General features: G+C 35.0%; 1 protein-coding gene across 7 annotated transcripts in view; it reads left to right on the top strand.

Annotated features, from left to right (window-relative positions):
- LOC140798571 (midasin) overlaps positions 1-22,607 on the top strand; it is a 45,058-nt gene that overhangs the window by 12,974 nt on the left and 9,477 nt on the right. For all 7 annotated transcript variants that reach the window (XM_073152448.1, XM_073152443.1, XM_073152446.1 and 4 more), the window contains exons 22-55: positions 907-1,100; positions 1,184-1,238; positions 3,221-3,371; positions 5,993-6,066; positions 6,828-6,975; positions 8,799-8,903; positions 8,999-9,099; positions 9,185-9,274; positions 9,375-9,440; positions 9,541-9,705; positions 9,791-9,998; positions 10,145-11,037; positions 11,175-12,665; positions 12,739-12,925; positions 13,003-13,068; positions 14,374-14,456; positions 14,536-14,790; positions 15,806-15,941; positions 16,039-16,124; positions 16,203-16,279; positions 16,503-16,644; positions 16,756-16,845; positions 16,922-17,045; positions 17,187-17,341; positions 18,478-18,591; positions 19,324-19,482; positions 19,636-19,815; positions 20,808-20,978; positions 21,116-21,217; positions 21,302-21,526; positions 21,619-21,741; positions 21,996-22,077; positions 22,163-22,293; positions 22,371-22,535. In XM_073152448.1, the coding sequence (XP_073008549.1) occupies positions 907-1,100; positions 1,184-1,238; positions 3,221-3,371; positions 5,993-6,066; positions 6,828-6,975; positions 8,799-8,903; positions 8,999-9,099; positions 9,185-9,274; positions 9,375-9,440; positions 9,541-9,705; positions 9,791-9,998; positions 10,145-11,037; positions 11,175-12,665; positions 12,739-12,925; positions 13,003-13,068; positions 14,374-14,456; positions 14,536-14,790; positions 15,806-15,941; positions 16,039-16,124; positions 16,203-16,279; positions 16,503-16,644; positions 16,756-16,845; positions 16,922-17,045; positions 17,187-17,341; positions 18,478-18,591; positions 19,324-19,482; positions 19,636-19,815; positions 20,808-20,978; positions 21,116-21,217; positions 21,302-21,526; positions 21,619-21,741; positions 21,996-22,077; positions 22,163-22,293; positions 22,371-22,535 (6,594 nt within the window). The remainder of the gene's footprint in view (positions 1-906; positions 1,101-1,183; positions 1,239-3,220; positions 3,372-5,992; positions 6,067-6,827; positions 6,976-8,798; positions 8,904-8,998; positions 9,100-9,184; positions 9,275-9,374; positions 9,441-9,540; positions 9,706-9,790; positions 9,999-10,144; positions 11,038-11,174; positions 12,666-12,738; positions 12,926-13,002; positions 13,069-14,373; positions 14,457-14,535; positions 14,791-15,805; positions 15,942-16,038; positions 16,125-16,202; positions 16,280-16,502; positions 16,645-16,755; positions 16,846-16,921; positions 17,046-17,186; positions 17,342-18,477; positions 18,592-19,323; positions 19,483-19,635; positions 19,816-20,807; positions 20,979-21,115; positions 21,218-21,301; positions 21,527-21,618; positions 21,742-21,995; positions 22,078-22,162; positions 22,294-22,370; positions 22,536-22,607) is intronic.

The raw sequence follows: 22,607 nt of genomic DNA, 5'->3' as shown, positions 1-22,607 counted from the left end.
CTTAAAAATATGTTTTTAAGCTATTGATATTGTTCCTAAGTTTTTTTGATTTTGATGATTACTTGTAACCCACTTACTTTGAACCATATCTGATCTCAGGCATTTTATCTGTTGTTGATAATATTAATTTCAACACCACATAGTTTCACTGTTCTTTATGGCTTCAATAAATTTTGTTGTATTACTTTCACTTTTTCCACATTGCAGATTTGCAATTGTATGAAGCTTTTCTCTACATGTTCCTCTCAAATATTGGTTTCTTCTTGATGCCCTTCTTTGGTGAATTTTCTTTTGGGCTGTGATATACTGATATGTACCTTTGACATCACATTGCAAAATCACCATTCTACTTCAGTAATGGGGTTGGGATCTGTTTTGTATAGTAGTCTACCCACACGAATTTCCCTTTTGATTTCACTTCTTTTGTTGGATATTACATAATGTCCGTTTGACCTAATCTTTTGATGGGAATTTCACAATGAAAATGGACTAAACTGATTTCTCTGCAAGGTTCTTTCTACTGGTGTTTATAATCAGCCTGGCGTACTATCTTCGATATTATGTTAAATGGTTTGTTGATGTTAGAAATGTAAATTTAGTATAATTATTAGCAATTCTATTGTACGAGCAAAACTAAGGCAACATGTTGAAAGAATCAGCCGGGATCTTTGAAAACTTCTGAGGACACTTTGTCCACAGTATGTATACTTTTATACAAGCTAATCATGAGGCTCACTGCAGTTGTACATGTGGACAACTGTTTGGTCTACAACTCTAGTTTTTATACTTCCATCAGCTCTATTTTGTCTAATTTTTCAATAAATTACTTCTGTTGTAATCATAATAAAAACACATTCATCAGAAATTTTAAATGCTAGATTCTCATGTTAAAATGTCTTTTTGTAGACATTGTCTGAGAAAGGTGGGGAAGTTCTTGAAAAGATAACAGCACATCCAAATTTTTTCATTCTTGCAACAATGAATCCAGGTGGGGATTATGGGAAGAAGGAACTGTCCCCTGCCCTACGAAATCGATTTACTGAGATATGGGTTCCAACTGTTGCTGATATTAATGAACTGAAGTCCATTGCTATTGAGAGGTATTTTCCTTTTTCTTTAAAGATAAATATGGGTTTCATTGTATACAATTCATTTTCAGTCTTCTAACTTGGCCTTTATGCAGATTTGCCAAACCAGAGTTTTCTTGCTATGCAGATTCCATTGTAAATTTTTGGCAGGCACGTATTAATTTTCTTCTTTGTACTCTTTGGATGTCTTGGAGAAGTTACTTTTTTTTTAATGTTATTTCCTGAATTTTTTTGACATCTTTCTTTCTCTGTATGCTAATTGGTTTTGGATGATGAACATACACATCTATAGAATCTGTAAGGAACTATTTGATTTTTGAATCTGTTACTGTTCAATTAGTTCTTACTGTAATTATTTTGTTCTTACTGACCAGGCAGTTAGTATTATGGGTGTGCATATTTTTTAGGAGTTTGGTTGTCATGTGTCATAACATTCTTGTGCTATGAGTTTGCTTATATACTGCTTTCTAAAAGGAATGTGATAGGAATTGAGGCTTAATAAAAACCAAGTTATTCAGATGGATGAAGCCTTTTACTTACTGTGGCCAGCATTCACGTTTAGAACTTACTGTAGTGTTCTGTGCTAATTCTCTTTTTTTTGTTTTGGGTTCAAAGTTCTCAACTGGTCATTTTACCTTCCTAATTTGGTTAATATAATATGTTGACATTGCCATGACTTTTGGTTTAGTTTCTGCGTGCGCTTTTTTTCCTGATGCCTGTTCAAGCAGATTATTATATGTGGAAAGATTGGATATTAAAAAATCATCATCTGTGATGCTTTTCTACTTGGAATACCTTGGAGGGTGTCGTTTGTCCAAGTAACAGACATCTTGCCACCCTTAGACACTAGATCCAAGCCTCATTCATTGGAGTTATCCCTTCTCAGTTCTCACTGTTAATTTAATCTTTTCTGTTATACAAAGGACCATAAGTTTCCTTCCCTCATTCTTTTTCTTTTGTTGCTTACGTAGAGATGAGTCAATAGACACCTAGCAAGATATTTATCATATCTGATGATTCTGATCCATAGACTTGATGCAAGCATCATAGCTCAAATGCTCCTTTTGGATTCAGCTGTATTTGATTGGAATGCGTATGGCCCAATTGGGATCTACTACATCCGTTTGTGATTTAATTGATATTTTTGGGCTTGATTGATTTGGTTTGGGTTTATTTCAGACTTTCTTTTTTCATATTGCCTTTATTTCTGTGTAGATGACGACTCGGTTATTAGTTTGGTTTTAGATGTGGACTGGGGATTGGCCGCATTGAGTTAATTTTGGAACAAATGACCAGTGGATTTGAATTTTTTAGGTTAAATTGTGTTCGGGTTTGTTTTCCCATGGGCTAAGCTTATCCAGCAACTTCTCTTTCCTTAAACTGAACAACAAAATTGCAATAAGCCAGTACCTGAGCACCAAATTGCTTATAGGAGAACATATAATTCTGATCCTATTTGCAAACCATTGATGTGTTTATATTAGGAAAACAATTCCTTGGAATCCAAAACATATATATGTGCATACATGCTTATTGCGTGTTCAAGTTTACTGCTTGAGCTCAAATCCTTCTAATTATGATTCTGCCCTTTTTCTTAGTTATAAATACAAAGTATCTCCGAGTCTGTATATAACAGAGGATTGACCTTTAGATAATCTACGTGGAACAAAAGAAGGTCCCTATTTGGTACCGTTAAATTTCTCTCTATGTGCTTCTTCCTTTTTGTGGTTTGGGTTGGCGAAGCCTCATCTTCCTCCATTTCACCCTATGCTCCAGTAGTTTCTCGCTTTCTTTTTCCTTTTCTCCACTCTGTGACCAGGTGGCTCTGATTTTTCTTGTCCTTAAATTTTAATCTTATTATTGTTTATGAATTCAATGGTGCATTTGTGTTTAGTTAGATCCCTGTGGTACTTTATTTTTTAAGCAAATTTCTTGAATGCACCAAGTCTTTTCGATCAATATATTATTAGCTGTAATTTCAATCAATATATTATTAGCTGTATGTCACCAATCTGAAGATCCCTCTGAATCAATAATTGTAATTGATTTTGGTTGGATAGCAGATGTAAGTAACAATTCTCAGGTACAACGTTGTATTTTTAAATTTTAATGAGTTTTTTTTTCTGTTACAGTGGTTCAAACAATTGCAGACCTGCAGAACACTAACAATACGGGATCTTCAATCCTGGATATCATTTGTAAATGTGACTGAGGGAAGTCTTGGAGTTCGTTATGCATTGATTCATGGGCTGTTCCTTGTTTTACTTGATGGCCTTAGTTTGGGTATGTTTTTTTTTACTGCCCTTACTGTCTTTTTGTTTGTGTCAGCATAAGACAAATGATCCGCTAGCGCAAGATCATAGAACATCTGATGTGTATCCATGTAGTTGGAGGGATGGAAATTTGAGATATTAACATAAAGTTCAATACATATGTCTACGTATTACTCACCAATTAGGTGTTTCCTTATGTTATATGTGGTGCTGTTTTCTTTTTTTATTTTGTCATAAATGTGAAATGTAATGTTTTTAATGTCTCTATTCTGATCTAGATTTACTAGTTTATACTTCTTCTGTGAGGACGAATGTAGATAATAGATGCTTTGCATCAAAAATATTAATTGATAATTTTAGATAGTCATTTATTTTATTTGGAAAACTGGATGTTTATCTCAGTTTGGATGGAGAGAATAGGAGAGAAGAGGATAAAATATGCGAGAGAGATTTTCTCTTGTTAGGATAAAAAAATTAGGTGATAATAGAAGAGAAAGGGGGAGAAAGGGAGAGAAAAAGGACCTTGGTTACTTTTTTATTTTCCCTCCAAAAATAGAGAGAAGGGAAGAGAACCAAAATTTCTCTCAGGCTGCAGAGCATTTTACAGATTATTTTAACTCTTATATCAGTGAATTTCCAAGGTCTCTTTTAATTTTTTTAGCAAGATCTCGACCAACAGCTGTTTGGAAGCTCCCTCCATTCTAATGGTCTAAAATAAAATTGTCAGATTTTCTCAATTATGAGGTTTTGTCTAGCTGATCTCTTCGGAGAAATTGATTTGAAAGGAGGAAGGTGTCTGCTAGGCCATATAAGCTACTATCTTGTTATAAATCACGATTCCATTGAGAATTTCTCGAATCTACCAATCTTGCGTCAGTCCATTACATTTATATCTTCCCTAATGCTAGGTCATATTAGCCAAGAGCCGCTATTTTGCTATAGATTGTTATTCCTTTATGTATTTCTCTGGTTGCAAGTCTTGCATCCTTCCAATAGGTCTTCACTACTGTTAGGTTCTTATTAGGTACTGTATTGTTATAAGTTGTGATTCCTTTGAGTGTTTCTTATTTCTGCCAATCTTGCATCCTTCCATAAGGTCCTCAATTGAGGGAGCTGCTCTTGAGCATTCCAATTTTCAAATGACATTCTGAATGGTTCTTGTTTATACCTGATAATGAAAATGTTGTCGATCAAGGATTTTCATGCATGCCATTTCTACTTGGATGGTCTGCATGTACTTAGCTTGTGATACCTATGTCGAGAGGAATAGCCCAATGCATCCCTGTATCAAGGGTCAAGAAAGTGTTGCACCAAGTAGTGTTGATTTTGTGGAGCTTGCATGGCATTGTTTTAACTGTTAAGCATAATTGTGTTGCATATGCTGTCCAAGTTTGTTTACTTGCTTGTTTAAATCTGGTTGGATGAAGTTAGGAACATGACATTCGTCCTCTCTTCAACAATATGTGGCTATGTATTGCTTATTCTGGACTTGAAAGAAGTTTTTAAGAAGAGAGATGATGTCGACCTACTATGGATGTTAGGTTGATCGGGAAGACTGTGTTCCTGTAACCATAGGGTTCTACCAAGATGAGTCATCAATTACTTGTTTGCATTAAGTTAGATTAAATAACTAAAGATATATATCCAAAATAATTCCATACTTGATACTATATGTTATTTCTGAGCATATGATGTTACTTGATGAATCTAAGATGGGACCAGATGCCAAGTTCGGAGTAAGGATAGAAACCAGAGAGTATAAACGTTCTCGAGTAGGATATCTAAGAGTATATGGACTGCAATTTTAGTAAACTAACACATCAAAATGGAGTGAACCATTCTCGATGCACAAGAAACACGTAGCATATTTCTTTTACTTTAGATTTATTGTTTAATGGGAAGTGAGGAAGGAGAGAAGTGCCTCTACTCTGTTGTATGATTGTATTTGGCCGCTTAATCTTAAAGAAATATTTTGCAGGAGAAGATCTGAATATGAACTAAAAAGCAACATACTTAAGGGTTAATCACCACCAAGATGAGGATGTTAATGTGGATATGTAGTTTGACTAGAAAATATAGAGCAAGAATCAATCTGTTATAAGTTAGGGTATCATCTGTGGATGATGTCTTACATGAGAATCCATTAAGATGGTTTGTATATATTGCACAGAAACCTATATTTGACATGTTCGAAGGAGCAATTTTATTAACCTTGAAGGTTATTTAAGAGGAAAGGGAAGACCAAACATGGAGGAACTAGCTAGTGAAGAAAACAATTTGAAACAATTCTTTGCTTTAAATAGAGAAAATGAAGGAAAAAGAGCCACATAGTCAACGAAGACAGTTGGACCAAAGGTTTGACTGTGGTTCTTGTCATTATGGTAGCTGCTGTTGTTAGGTACTGTACACTGCACAGGAAGCTCAAAACATGAAGGCAGAAGTAATGGAATTTATTGTCCATTATTTCTTTCTGTTTTATATGTTAGCCATAAAATATCATTTCTTGATGGTGATTCTTTGGAGATATTCTGCTGATATTTAGCTATTTGATATCTGATATGTTATTTCTGTTTTATATTTCTTTCTGTTTTATATGGAAGCTTCCTGATTTTCAGTCTAAATTATTTACAGGGACAGGTATTTCTAAAGGTGATGCTGATAAATTGAGAGAGTCTTGTTTGTCCTTTCTTCTGGAAGAAATGCAGGTGAATACTTTTTTTGTGTGTGTTTACTGGATGCTTTTCATAGAAGAATGGGGTGGTTTTGGTTTTCATTTGCTTTCTATACCGTAGTTAATTTTCTCTCTGAGTCTGGATGTATGTTTTTATGATTTTCTAAATATGTGGTCCTCACTCCTCAGTTCACTCCATGTTTTCTTCTATTCGGCTCAAGAGTCAATGCACTCTTCTTAACATCTTATTTTTCTCATATACTATGGTCGCATTTGTTATTTTCATTTAGTAACTTTTAGCATTTTTTTTTCTGGTGATAATTCCTATAAAATTTTACTGGCTTGGGTTGTTGGTGGCCTTGTCATTTGTTTCATCCTTAGTCCTTTGCTACAATTATGGGCAGCTAGCAGAAAACTTGCTGTTAACAATGGATACTTTTTAATTGGCTGGTGCAAAAACAGGTATTAAGGATTTGTAGTGATATCAGTTTATTTAGCAGGTATACAGGAACTTTCATGGTTTCTTTATGGGCAGGAGTCTCTTTATAATCTTTTAAACATTTTTTAGATTTGAAAAGAATCTGGGAAAGGGGAAGAGAGTATAGGAAATTGTCTTTATTACTCCTTTGGTAATCAGTCCTTTAGCGTATGTTCAGTCGGAGACAACTCTCGACTGTGTTTGATGTTTTATATGTAACCATAATGGCTGATTTGTCAAGTATTTTCATTTTTTAGTACCCAGTTCATCTTATACTATTGTTTTAGAAAATCAATATACTTTTCTTGATGTTGCAGAAAGTTGGAAGTGAGTTATTTGACTCAGGCTTGGCTGAAATGGAGAACTATGGATGGGGTGGCAAAGTAAAGCACACAGATATAATATTATGTAAAGATGCCCATCCGGCAGGTTACTTTGGCATTGGTCCATTCTATATTGGTAAAGGTGTGTTCATATGTCAAACTTTGCAACCATTTTAGTTGATAGCTTTGTTGATTGCTTGGTTATTGCCTAGTTTTTTTTTGATGTCAGCAAGACTGTCATTACTCATTAGGACTACAGTTTACTAGAAAAGTGCACCCTTCATATGATGTTAGGTCTGAAAAATGAATTTGAATTAAATGTGTGTAGGTCTTATATTTTTAAACAACAAAGCCTGAAAAAATTCGAACATATAGGAACTCCGCTCCGGTACCATGTTAACTCACCAACTACTCTAGAAGTTTAAGCTGTCAGAGGATAATAGTTTTTATATTTTATATTCTTATACTTCCCCTCACTTTCTAAATTGAGATAGTTTGATAGACCTAAAAAGTGGACTTGATTTAAATTGGTGAAGATTTTATATTTTAAAAGGTAGATGAGCCTGAGTGAATTCAAATTTAGGACCTCTGGTATGACTTAACTCACTAACTACTTCAAGAGTTTAAGCTATTAGGAAATAGTGATTTTATATTTTATATTTCAACACCTCTTCCTTACTTTTAGGCTTAAGATATTTTTGAGAGTCCTAAGAAGTGGACTTGAATTAAATGAGTGAAGGTTTTGTATTTTTACATAACAGAACCTGACAGGATTTGAACTTAGCATCTCTGCTGTGATACCATATTAACTCACGCACTCTAAAAATTTAAGCTGTTAGAGAACAACAATGATTTTTCTATTTGATATTCTAGCAATGATAAATTCTGAGCTACTTTTGTCAGTTACTCACTAATTTTCTAACCAAAAGTTGTTGTGGTTAACATGAATTACTTTCAAAGGAGACAATTGTTTAATTGCAGCTATTTTCTTTTTATACATTTTCTGATGGGGATATTAATGGATGTTGGCAGAAATTAGTTGGGAATCTTATATTTACTCAAAGCAATTTCACATTCGGTGTTTCAGAATGATTACTCAAGATGGCAATTATATGATGTGGTGTATTTTTTTTCCTAACGTACGTACATATTGCTTCTGAATACGCTGATTCTTTATTGGTAGACTATAAAACATTGACACTTCAAATAACATATTGTGTCTGTGTTCGACACCTATTGGACACCGACACTCTTTGAACACTTTTTGAATAGGTGTTAGATTTTTACAATGTATCCAATATTTAAGACATTATAGAATAAATTTGAACACTTTTTGGACACTTTTGAGACACTTTTAGGCATAAAATTTTTCATATACTATAAAAGTTTACAATTGAAATTATCTATAGTAATATAATGCAACAATCACATATTAGTGCATCCAAGAAAATTAATATTAATGTAACTTATTATAAAATCACAGATTCGCCTACGCCATCCATTGTAGTTAAGTAATGATAGCTAGTTATTTATTCTCATAATATTAAATTGAATTGTCACATATTATCATTATCATTTTTGACTTTGTGGTATGGTGTACATTTTGCTTTTCGCGCATAAATAATTTATGCATGCCCGTTTATTTATATTACATGTTTAGAAAAATATTTCTTTAAACGTGCCAATAATATATATAATCCTTTTATTTATTTATTTTGCTGTGTCCTGAATGTAACATGTTCTATTTTTTTCAATTGTCGTATCCCTGTGTTCGTATTTGTTGTATCTGTATCCATGCTTCTTAGTTAGTAGGCTTATGATGGTGACAAGCTTGTCTTTACATACATTGAATGTAGGAGAATGTGCTACTCTAGTTGGATATGCTAGCTAGAAGGTCATTTCTATGGGAAAAAATAAGAATTTCTTGTTCTGTTTTATTAACTTGCTCTAGCTTTTGCTTAATAGGTAATAGAGATTGTAAGCAAGAAGGCTATGATTTCTTTGCACCGACTACCGGAAGGAATCTTATGCGAGTTTTACGTGCAATGCAGGTTAAAGATAAAAAACCTGGTCTGTGAGAAAAATAAAAAACATGGTTAAGAATGTTCAGTAGTAAATAACATTTTAGCTGAGTAGTTATCTTCTTATTGTTTGTATTGTTTCAGTCTTATTGGAAGGTAGCCCTGGTGTTGGGAAAACGAGCTTGATTGTGGCATTGGCGGGATTTTCTGGACATAGTGTGGTCCGAATCAACCTCTCTGAGCAGGTTACAGATCTATAGAAGTATCTCCATCAAATATACGGTATCTTGAAAGTGATTGATTTCTCATTTGTCCATTGTCCTATGCCAGACAGATATGATGGATCTTTTGGGTTCAGACTTGCCTGTTCAAGGTGAAAATGGGATGGAATTCTCTTGGTCAGATGGTATTCTTCTCCAGGTATATTACATGATGTTCTGTGTTTATCTTCTTAACTGCCAAATAAGATAATTATCTGGTAGTACTTGCTAACTATTGTAGATAAACCTTGTTGGTGCAGGCTCTGAAAAGTGGGAGTTGGGTTTTGTTAGATGAACTTAATCTTGCTCCTCAATCTGTATTGGAAGTACTTTCTTAAACTTTTGTCACACTTTTCTAGTTTGCATTGTTTTCAAGTTTTAGTTCTTGTTGTATATCAATCTTCTATAAAGTGCTTTAAAATACAGGGTCTGAATGCCATTTTGGATCACCGTGCTGAGGTCTATATACCGGAACTCGGTGTAACATTTAAATGCCCAGATTCCTTCAGAGTTTTTGCATGTCAGAATCCTTCATCTCAAGGTGGTGGCAGAAAGGGTCTTCCTAAGTCATTTTTAAATCGTTTTACGAAGGTCAGTTTGCTAAAACGGTACATCAATTAAGCAGTAATTTTTCCAGTGACATTATCCTTAGCAAGTTCAGCGAATGAATTTCCAGGTTTATGTGGATGAGTTGTCACCAGATGATTTTCTCTTTATTTGCCAATCACGCTTTCAATCAGTCCCATTGGTGCTTCTCTCTAAGCTGATTTCCTTTAATAACCTGCTTTACGAGGACACCATGATCCATAGGAAATACGGTAAAGAAGGTTCCCCCTGGGAATTTAATCTGCGTGATGTCTTTCGGTCATGCCAGATTATTGAAGGTCTGAAAATGTTTTAATTATTTCCTACATGTTCTATTTTGAGAAATTCAGCTATTTGTGTATCAAATTTTAAAAAATTTAGTAGCCCTGTCTTCTTGTCGGTATAACGTATAATGTGCTAATTTTAACTGAATAATTCTTTGAAGGTTCACCCGAAAATTCAAAAGTTGACTGCTTCTTAAATACCGTGTATCTCCAGCGAATGCGCACTGTAGCTGACCGTCACGAAGTCATAAAGCTTTATGAAGCAGTTTTTGGGGTTAAACCTGTTCTAAATCAGTATCCAAAACTATATATTAACCCAGAATACTTGATTGTCGGGAGTGTATCTGTCAAAAGAAACTACTTTCAACCTGCAAAAGTATGGAATACCCAGCTCAATATACTCCCAGGTTTTTTTAATAGTTTGGAAGCTGTTCTGCATTGCCTACAACAGCAATGGTTATGTATTTTAGTTGGCCCATATTCATCGGGTAAAACTTCACTCATTCGTTTGCTTGCTCAGCTTACTGGCAATGCATTGAATGAGCTAAATCTATCTTCTGGAACTGATGTTTCGGAATTGCTTGGATGTTTTGAGCAGTATAATTTCATCCGCCATTATAAGGCTGTCGTATCCCAGGTTGAACGTTATGTTGATGAATATTTTGGCCTAAGACTTGAGGTGAATTGGAAGCGCTTGATTGCTGAAAGAAAAAGTTTATTTGCCAAGTGGTTTGAGTTTGTAGCAGCGAAAAATTACAATTATTCAGCATCCACTTTTGCAAACACCGAGTCATCGAAAAATGATACTTTCAGTTCACTGACTCTACTTATTGAAATTATTGAACAGTTGAAGCATGACCTGGAATTGCTTCAGTTGCCTGTGTCCTGGTCGCAAGATGACCTGATTAAATCTTTCAAAGCTGTTTTGGATTTACAACGTAACAAATCAATGCAGCAACCTGCTAATTTTGAATGGGTCGCCGGGGACTTGATCAGGGCTATTGAATGTGGTGAATGGGTTGTCCTTGACAATGCCAATCTCTGCAATCCAACGGTTTGTTGACTAGTTTGGAAGATTTTAGCTTTTTTCTTTTATTTTTTAAAATTTTTTTAGTCTTTCGTGTGCTGCATCCTGTTTATGACAATAATGCATGATGACTATTATTGATTTATTTCCATCTTCAATTGCAGATTCTTGATAGGATCAACTCTTTGGTTGAGCCAGATGGTTCTATCACAATCAATGAATGTGGACTTGTTGATGGGAATCCTATGGTACTTCATGCTCATCCGAACTTTCGGATGTTTCTTACAGTGGACCCAAAGCATGGTGAAGTTTCTAGAGCCATGAGAAATAGAGGAGTTGAGATATTTCTGATGGAACAAAGTTGGCTGGTTGATGGAGGCAGAGAAGTTTGCGTGGATAGTGAAATAAATGACATAAAAAGATTCTTAGCTTTATCTGGCATACCTGGTAACAAGTTGGTTTTATCAATGAGTGAAGCACACATGTATGCTAAAGCTGCGGGACTACGTCTTGGCATACGTATCACCCTTCTCGAAGTTGCACGTTGGGTTCAACTATTCCAGCAGCTTCTCATGAAAGGAAATCAGCCTAAATGGAGTCTCCAACTAAGTTGGGAACACACTTACCTGCCATCATTGGGTGAATCTGATGGAATGAGCACCATTATGGAGGGGAAACTCAGATTTTTGAATAACGAATGTTTTACATCAGATATGCTGTCAGGATGTTCACTGTCATTGCCTGGAGGATGGCCTGTGCCCCACAAATTGAGGAATTTTGTTCAGTATTCAAAAGAAGCATGTGTTAAAAGAAATTTTCTGTATCTGGAGTCTCTGGGTGCTAAGTTTTCTTCTTATGAACTAAGAAAAATCACCATTGGAACTTCCTTATGGAGCACGAGTAAGAAGATTCATCCTTTAATGATGCCCATACCTTTGATCCATCAACATTTATTTCCAGAACTTTCTGGTAAGCAGGCTGTTAAATCTGATGACAATCACGTCAAGTTTGATTTAGCACTAGCCAACAAGATGCTTTTCATAGCTGCAAACTGGGCTATTGAACAGGCTACTGAAAATGATATTGGATTATATATCATATGGTTTAAGTGGTATGGTTTGCTGCTGCAACCTTACTGTCAATTCTTTTGCTCCTTCAGCACAATACTTGTGGAAGAAAGGGGTCATCCAATTTGGAGATGTATCTTAGAATGTTGGAGGAAGGTGATCTCCCACTACAAGATTGATGTTAATCTGCACCCTCTTCCATTGCTTTCGCTGGAGTTAGTGGATTTTATTGGTTCAGACAACTCTTTGAAAGCTTGTCTAAAACAACTGAGAAATGCAATCCATTCGGTGGGCTTACTGCGGTCTAGTTATCAGCAGTGGAATGCTGAGAGGAATTACTCCTATCAGGAAAACTTGCAAAATATAGTACCAATGCTTGAATTGCTCAGGAATCTTGAGGGGAAGGTGCTTGAAGGAATTGTGGAGTCTCGTAAGCTGTTGCAGATATACTCAGAGCTACTTGAATATCATAAGATGTTTTGGAAGAATATAACCTCATTAGACTTTGAAGGTGCAGCTGTGTCATGGAATTTTATGAAAAAGGAGATAGTAAGGTTACAGCCTAGATTTAGAGAAGCTGGTTTGCTGGTACGTCTTTAATTTCTCTCTAGACAAATCTTCTATATCAAAGTTATAATTCTGAACCAAGTATTTTTCACAGCTGGAGAAGTTCACGCCTAATAATTTCCCAACTTTGAGTTTGCACTTTGGAAAACCGGCTTTATGGGTTTATGGGGGCCATCCACTTTTGCCATCTTCAGCTGATGCCTTCTATAAAGTCCAACAACTTTTGACCTTTATCAACGTAGTTTGGTCAAAGACGAAGTTCTTAAAGCAAAATCTTGGTGGTATATCTCTATTGTGTTTGTATTGCACAGTTTGGCAAATAACTGATTTGGTCACCATCTTTCTACTTTTTTGGCAGATGATCAATGTCTAGTAGAAGCTGCCCGATCAACAAACACTGATATTCGTCGGCTGGCAATGCAAGGTACTTGATTCCATCTTCCTTTTCCTTTATGTGCTGCTTCTCATATAGACTTCAGTAAGATAAATAGTCTATTTGTCATGTTTCAGGGAAGTAATAAAATTCCTCTTCATTTCCCTAGAATACTTTTCTGGACTTGCATGATTGCTCAGCTACTGGTCTGCTAAATTTCTAGATGATGAACTAACAATTTTGAGTTATCGTGAAACCTAGTTAATCTTCCTTTCCATTGCTTTTGATAGATACTGGCCTGTTGTTTCATCTGACTTGAACAGGTGGTTGGATGAAGAATGTTTTTTGTCCTAAAATGCAAGATTTACATAGTTGAAGCAGTATGTTTCATGCATTATATGGAAAATTTTGTCAAAAGACTTACTTTCTCCAATTTCTGACTTGGAGTAGTTCTAAGTTCTAACAAATCTAGGCATTTCTATAATTAAAAACATCCACTAATTAAAAAAAAATATTTTGGATTTGGTTTGCACTGACCAATTAACATTTTTCTGTCCATTTATACTCTGTACATAATTACTTTCTGTATGGTTCATCTGTGCAAGATTTTGAGGTAATCAAGCTCTTTGATTCCTTACTTTCAAGATTCAGTGATTCCGCAAACTAATCCTCCTTGATTAGTTATATTACATTGGTATGCATGAATTGCCCAACTTCCCATTACTAACTTTCGGTAATCCGAATCTAATTCCCACAAAAACATTAAACCTGCCGGCTGCTCTTTTCTTCTTCTCCGGCATCCAGTACTGGGCCAAGAATTTGAGCTATTCATTATGCTTATTGCCCTTTAGTTATCCCTTTTCTTTGTTCTTGTGTCAAAAGAGTGATATACATTCTTGGTCCATCACGTAACACCGTAAGCTTTGGGGCTGACTAGTTATCTAACATGGTATTAGGCTATTTTTTCTGGAAATCACAAGTATAAAACTGTAAACTTCATCAAGCCTCATTTAATTCCTAATTTCTATTATTTATTTTGGTGTGTTGTGGAGGGGCCACCCATCTTATTATTTATCATCTATCTATTTCTAATATATAAGAGTTACACGTGAGAGGGTCTACTAAAGGCATGATGTATATTATTGAATGTTATATAAAAATTTAAACTTTTGGGCCAATTGGTATCTAACATACTCTTTGTTCCTTAAATTTTATTTCACAATTCATGTCATCTATAGTGCAGATTTACACAATATGTTGCTTTTCGTTGGCTTAGTTATCTTTCTTTAATTAGTAAATTCATCCTGATGGTTCTGTTTATGTTTTAAGTTTGAAGTATATCTCTTTATTCCTTAGGTGTATGCATGTCGGCATTTATTGCAACTAAATCGGGACCAGATGATTCTGACGTTGTGGCTCATTTGGAACAATTGCATCAAGTGAGCTGTTATTCAATTAATTGTTACTTGGTTCTCGTAATTTTGTTTTTTTAATATCTTTGAATTTTTCTTCTGTCAGAGCCTTTTGAGAAAGGTTGAAGCTGAGGAGATGAATATAAAGTTGCTCTTCAGATCTGCAACAGAAAGAAATCCATTAATGTCAGAAATTACAACTTGCTGCACATTCTCTCCTGAGATATTATGTAGCAGATCCGGATTCCATAGTTGGCTAGCAAATCTTCCTTTGCTCGACTTGAAGAGCTTTAATTTGGATATCATGTTACTTAAAGAGTTCGCAAACTGTACCTTGGTAGATTCTTCTGATGTATATCAGGTAGTTACTTCTTTCTTTGCTGACTGATGTTTTTTACCTTTCCTCTTTCAAACTTGATTTAACTATATAGAGTTAAGCTTGATTGTATCGGTTATTTGAGCTATCCTTGCTCTCTCTTTCTCTCTTTTATGAATAATATATGGTAAATCTATGAAACATCGGTACGGCATTTACTCCCGTACGTGTATCTGATGTGTATCGGATACATCTACCAAATATTTGTATTTTTGTTCATTCAAGGAGTTGTAATGGGATGTAAATAAGGTGGTTTGCTCCTTAAAGGACTTTTTAGTTCAATAGAGAGATTGAATCCCCAAAAAGGAAGAAGGAAAGACCTTTTGATTTCAAAAATGCAAATGAAAATTAGAAACTTCTTCATAAATATGCAATGAAAGATGAGTATTAAAAAAATAATAATTTACTTTCTAGTTTCAATATGGGATATGGTTGTTGGCGGCTTTAGAATTGAGAAACTATTGTCGTTTACTACTATGCATGTTGGCTGTCCATAATTGTGAGTCTGCGTGTAGAATAAAACATTATGTCATTATCAATGTCTTTGTGTGTTGAATATGACTATGAACATGAAGGCAGTAGGCGTAGCATAGCTGTGGCACTTTACTCTGGTATACTGTAGTCATTGCCCATACTGTTAGGAACATAAATTCATCTAACTATTGCTGATTACATTTTGACCTGCTGTTTGTTCAGAGAAACCATGAGTCATTTCATTATGAAATAAAGTAACACGTCGGGTAGGTTATCAGATAATTTCTGACATCATGATCCAGATGCATATGGAGACATCTCTTTTTTGGTGCTTCATCTCAATGAAATTTCAGGGTGAAAGATTTAATTTTGTGAAATAACTTTTAGCTGTTTTGTGGTATTTTCTACTAAATACTGGGGGTGTTAATCCTCTTCTGTCAATTTATTTTCTTCTAATAGTTATACATAGAAACTGGCTTTCGGTTAATTTGTAACTTATTTTATCTTGTTCCTCCTATTAATATAGGTTGTGTCCAATAGATCAAATCTCCTCCAATATGCTCTAGATTTCTCGTTAAATTTTTCGTCAAGGTCGCCTGTTGAGTTCAAACCACATCAAATGATTTTGTGGATTCTTGATGCTTGGAGCTCGGTGAACACTGGTAAATGCATACCTGTAGATCTTGCTATTTCCTCTCCTCATGATTATATGACTATTGAGGTTGTCAGTGACTTATCTATGTCATTGACTCTTGGCAGTGAATACAAAAGTTGCTAATTGTGTTGTTGAAATGTGGTATAACTATCATTCGTCATTGTGGACTCATTGCTCTGGAGGACTCAAGGTGTTTTACTTGACTCTATTATATTGATTTAATGACATGATATTCTGCTGTATTGTCAAAGTTCTGTGTTTCATGCAGAGTTTCTTGAAGATTTCTTATGATGAATCCTGTCATCTGGTGTACCCAACGAAAACACCGGTTATTGCCAATATTCTGTAAGTTGACATATCAAACTTATAGTTTCCTTCCAATGAAACAATTTGGATATATATGTTATTCATCACTTTACAACAATTCACATTAATGACTTTAATTATATTTTGTAAAATCAAGAATGCTTGACTGATGGATGAGAATCTGATAGACATGTGGGTTCCCTAATGTTTAATGGTATGGTAGTTGAACTTAAAGCACCATTCTCTCTCTCTCTCTCTGCAGTCAGGATAGTTTCTGTATAAAGGATTTTGATGTGAACTGCTTGAAGCTTAGAGCTGCATCTAGAAACCTCTGGGAAGATGCTCCACTACAAGGAAACTTAATTCGTTGCCTTCATTCTGCTGCCAGTTCTCTCTTCAGACAGGTTTCCCCTATTCTTCTTTTAATCTTTTGGTGTTAAGCCCTTAAGTTGATGATTTCTGACTTCTGTACAAATGATTATATGTCTATGTCCTTTGCGGTTTACTGTTTGCAGATACTCTCTGTGCACAAGAAATATTTTCAGGGGGACTTGTTCATGGAAATGAAATCTGTCCTCTTCCGAATGTCGGAGAATGGCCTGAAGGTAGGTGCATTTATAGAAAAATTCTCTCTCAGTAATTCTAATTCACTAAAATCAACAATTTCATTTGTCTATGCAGAATGAGGATCTGCAGATTTTAAAGTCACTCATAAACTCAACAAGCCATGACATGCTGCGTTCTGTGTTGGATCCACTTGTAGAAACCCTTCTTAAGGAGTTGCATTTTAAGTTCCCATCTAATGGTATGTATTGTTACAGATCTATGGTAGATATGTACGACAAAGTAGTTTGTGACCAATTTACCCCTTGTTCTGTCATATATTATATATTTACTTCAGAAAGTGTAAGTACTTATAAGTTAATACTTTGTTCCCATTTTGCAGAATCTTTATATAATCTCGGTTGTGCATGGTTGCACATTGGAGTGTTGCGCTTCCTTCTGTTGTTTAATTCATATAGTCCTGACCCTACAGCAAAATATTCTTTGAAGCACTCACATATACTGGAGAAAATTTCTTTACTTCAGCTTGAAATCAAGGTACTCATCTTTCCTGAATCCTAATGTTCCATTCCTTCTGCAGAATGGAGAAATTCTATCTTTTAAAGTGGCTTATGTTATTATATACTTGACAACCATATCATGGTGTTTATGATTGAGCTTAATTATTCTATCCCAATGTAAAATGAATGCCCAATCACATCTTTTCTACCTCTAACTAATGTCAGCAATGTGGATTATACGGTAATGGTCTTAGGAATATCTTGATATCTGTGACTCACTTCCAAATTTTCTAGCAAGCTATGAATCCTGAAGTCATTGATAATCAGTACTCCATATGTTGTTTTTGTCAGATATCTATGCGTGTGATGCTTGTAGAATTCCTCGTAGATACATCTTTGTACTTGCTTTTGCTTCTAAGGTTGTGTTATTTAAATAACGACAATATTAACTGGTCAATGACTCCAAAAGCTTAAGCCATTAAAGAACAATGTTGTTTTTAGAATCTACTATATTCTAACAATTTATATCTGGGCTTGAGACATTTTTGTAAGCCTGAGAAGTGGACTTGTCCTAAATTGTTGTAAGTTTTTTTTTATTTAATTCACAAGGCAGGCCTAATAGGATTCGATCTTAAGACCTTCCGCTTTGATACCATATTAACTGACATACTATAAAATTTCAAGCTGATAGCTGATGGACCGAGAGTATATATCCAACCTTTAAGAGACAAAAACTGTTGATTTGTCTCAATTAAACCTAGGATACTTCTTTGATAGCGAGGGAAGTATAATGTTGATTGATGGTAGCACATATAATGAAGGTAAAGCAAATTTAGTAGGGATCATTCTTTAAAAATTTAGGGGTGAGCCAAGAAATTTCCTATATGATAATTTTGAACTTGAAATGATGCTACTGTTTACGGTATTAGAGGACAACATTTTGGAGCTCATGCCCTGTTTCATACATACATATTATATATATATATATATATCATATATATCCAGTAGCATTTTAAGAAGTATATGTTAGGAAATATAAAGTGTAGTCTCTAACATCATTGGTTTGTAGTGATCTACTTGACTAAAACTATGGTTGATCTCTTTTTCTTTCTCTGCAATTGTTATTCCCCTTTTCTCTTGGGATTGAATACTCATCTCTGTTCATGCCATTAGGTGCGCCGAGAGTGTGAGCAGTTAGCAGGAAGCAGCTCTGGAGCATACAATGAGAAAAAAATATTATCTTTGTTACTTAATCTGGAAGAAGAAGAGAGGCAGTTGCGGACCAAGGTTCTGCTGTTTCCCTTCATATCAAATATTTTCTATGTTCTCTTGATGTTATTCTTCTTTATTTAAAACTTTTCAAATTACATTGACTTTCAGCTATTTCATGTTCTCCCAGATCATAACTTTATATGTACTTATAGAGCACCTCTATTTATATTTTAAATGCATGCAACTTGAACTCGAATAAGGAAACTTTAACTCGTTTAAACTTGAAATGTTCTGTTAGGGCATTGTTCTTTCTTCTTCCATCAGACCTCATTGAAGTATAAATATACATGTTTTGAGAAACTATTCTTTCTCCACGTCATAGTAGATTCAATGGATCCAATTGTTGCCCCTTCAGTACTACTTTTCGGAAAGCATCCTTAGAGAATATCACATGACTAATATAACTGGAGGGAATGAAACCTTTAATAATAACTTTGCTGATCACCTCACTATAATTAGAGTTGGTCCAATTATTCACAGATCATAAAGGATAAGATTGTTTGCAAATTCTTCTCTGATAGAGGGCTTGTGAACCCTTCTCTGATAGGGGGCCTACTATTCCGGTGTTATTGGTTAGAATTTGGGAAAAAAACTTGGAAGTCATAAAAATGTCATCTAAGGTAGTTGAACATATAGGATCCATAATTGTGCATTATGTTATTCCTTTTTTTCTCCTTGCGAGAGGATATGTGAAGAGATTACTTTGCTAGCTTTTTTCTGTTTCTTGATATCCTCTCATACTTGCAGGTTGTTTTTCGTCCTCAACCTTCCAAGTGTAATAGATTAAGATCAGTCTGTGCTGACTTCAGATTCAGAGAGCTTGTATCAGTTCTTTTGATGTTGGATATGGACCTGAAGTGCAATGAAAATCTTCCATTATTTGTTGATAGGGCTTGCAGTTGGCAGGTAGAATATGTTCACAGGGAATTCTCTTACTCTCTCTTGCTCTCTTCATACACAAACACAGGACATGTGGACACAAATAATTGCTTTTTTCATTTCCCTGTCTGTGGATTCCCGACTTTTACTTAGTCATCTATACTTAATCATTAAATGCAGGTTTCATCGGCCAACTTTATTAAAAGACTGTCAGAAGAATATTCTGAGTATGCTGACTTGATTCAACCAATTCAAGTTGCTGTGTATGAAATGAAATTTGGCTTGTCAATTGCTGTTTCTAGTGCCATTGAGAGAGATTATTTGAATAAGGTCGAAGAAGAAAATATTGGAAGAATTTTGGTTAGTATAATCTACTCTCTTGGAGCTTTGTTCTCGGGATGGTGATTGTCATAAGCATGCATATCTAATTAAGATACAAGCCCGATTAGTTAGTCTTCATAACTAGGAATAATCTATGATAATGTTCTAGGGATGGTGATTGCCATAAGCATCATAAGCACAATTGCTGTTTGTGTTCAGAGCTATTTATTAGTGTTTTTTTTTTGTTGTTGTGCCTTGACGTCATATATTGACGAACTGCCTTACGGTGCTTACCTGCTTAGCTGTTACTCAGTACAACTTTGATTTGTTGTATTATACTATGATAATCTTACCTTGTTTGTAATTGTTCCCATGAATGTAAATGTTAAGCATTCACGCCTGGAGTAACAAATTTCTCCTTTAATTGCTATAGAAATTGTTGGAAATTTCTCCCTTAATTACTATAGATATTGTTGGTTATTATTGTTCACAAGTTTTCCTAAAACCTTTTTTGTTTTTTGAACTTCTACTAGAGTTTCTGTAAGTGAATATGGCCTTTTGCAGATTTATATTTTTTGTACATTTTTTCCATGGTTTATATACTAGAGACTCCAGTATGGATCTTTTAGATTTGCAATCCTGGAGTTCAAGTCATTTTCTATTATGTTTGTGCTTTGCTTATTACTTTTGTAGCCTCCTAGGTACCTTCTGTATTTATTTCTTCTGGGTAAAAGCATTATCAACTTTATGCTCAGTAATATCTTCCTACAATACTAATATATTCACCTGGCATTTATTTGTAAGCCAACTTGGAGATCTGCCTTATTGGCTCGTAATTGCCAACAATTCTTCTAGTGGCCTGTTAAGCTACCATTCATCTTTACCATATAATAAGACATGCCAGCTCTTGTTTATTGCGCGTCTGATACCTTGTAACGATGCTTGAAATTTCTGTTACTTTATTTTCACAGGTTTTCTTTCACTACTAGTCCATGACTGTCATAAAACTGACAATCACATTTATGCTGCAGGATGCAATTTATTCTCTCATGCAGTTTCCAGCTGTATCTATTGATTTACATGAGATAGACTCCACATTTTTAGTAAGTGATCAAAATGGATTTGAAAGCACACAGGTTGGTCAGATTAATCTGTTGAAGAAGCTCATTGCTATGTCGGATGAGACCAGATCTACTGATGCAGTTAGTGCTTCAAACTGTTGCTACCATATGAATAATTCTGCCTCCCTTTTGCTGCCCTTAGATTTGCAAATTCATGCATACGTTGCATACTTTTCTTTCGTGCTGTTTATGATTGGTTAAATTATATTTTTTTGCAGCACTTCCCTGCTCAGCTTATAACTTCAATTTATCACATTATGTTGATGCGTACGGCACATCGCGTTGGTTCTTCTCTACTGATGGACAAAGATTCTTTCTCGGTAGTGTTCTCATGCTTTAACTCAATCATTGTGAAATGTGCATCCCAATATAGAGAAGTATTTGACGTAATACTGTCTTACCAGTGCTTGCACAATATATTTGGCCATTTTACAAGCCTATGGGTTGATATGAAATCCCGAAGGAAAGTCAAGGAGTACGATGAGGGTCAGTATTACAAGTTTAGACCACGCTTGATCAGGATAGAAGACATCTTGGAAGGAGATATGTCAGCTCTTTTGGCGCTAGACACCGATGGAAATATGACTTCTGAGACCGAAGAAAGATTAGGACAAGAATTCATGAAAATGGTGATACATTTTATCTTCCTGCATTTGTTTTATTATTTATGAAACTTCTAGGTTTCTTTTACTGTACGTTTATAATAACTATTTGATTCCAGAATACAGCTACGAAAGAATATGAAAATGTGGAGGAAGACTGGGACCTCATTCCTGAGTCTATATTGAGCAGTGTTGTGCTCATCCACAACCAATTATTTGGGTCAAGTGACCTTGTTGAGAAGGTATGCTGTTCATTTATTTTGTTGATCCAATATTTCCTCCATAGCTGTTAAAAGCATCAGATACAAGTAATTTTCAGATTTGGATTGCTTCACAATTTGCAGTGACATATCTTTCCTTTTATTGTACCATTTAACAGTGGTCCTGAAAAATCCGCCATCTTTTCCGTTTGAGTTACATGACCAAAATTGTTCATTATTAGAATGTTGTACTCTATGGTGTATTTCTTGAATGATCTAATTGTGAATGTATATAGCCCGGTGTTTGCCACATAGCTGATGAGCACAGGCTGCAATCTTTCATGGAGTCCTATGGACTGGGGGCTACACTAATAAAAGGTAGTCTTTTGGAGTATTGTTCAATTCTTTCATGATCTAGTATTCTTCACAGGGATGAGCTTATTATGGACATTTTTCTTTCCAGACCTGCAGTCATATACATCCTCCATGTTAGATGACCACCTAATGCCGGAACACCTACTCCGATTATGTTTGGATTATGAACAGACTTCAGGCATTTCTTGCAAGCTGACTAATTCTTACAACATATACAAGGTGATCTAATAGGTCAGTTCTATTTTGTTTATGTAAAGATGTTTTATTTGATACTCGATTTTTTCATTTTTTTATAGGAACCAAATGCTTCAGTAATGTTTAAAATGGTGAAGCCGCTGACCGTGCTCAGAGATCGAGTTAAGAACTTTCTGGATGAATGGTCCGATCATCCAATTCTCCAGAATATATTGGAGATTACTGAGTCTCTTTTGGCATTTCCACTGAATAGTCCTCTCTCAAAGGTATGAAATTGGTTAGCACTTAGCAGTACAAGTTCTTATCCTGCCACTATCTGTAATTGTGGATTGTTAAAT

The sequence above is a fragment of the Typha latifolia genome, chromosome 12 (genome assembly GCF_019914945.1).
Source record: "Typha latifolia isolate L0001 chromosome 12, TyphaL0001v2, whole genome shotgun sequence".
NCBI lineage: Eukaryota > Viridiplantae > Streptophyta > Magnoliopsida > Poales > Typhaceae > Typha > Typha latifolia.
This window is presented reverse-complemented; position numbering and strand designations above follow the sequence as displayed.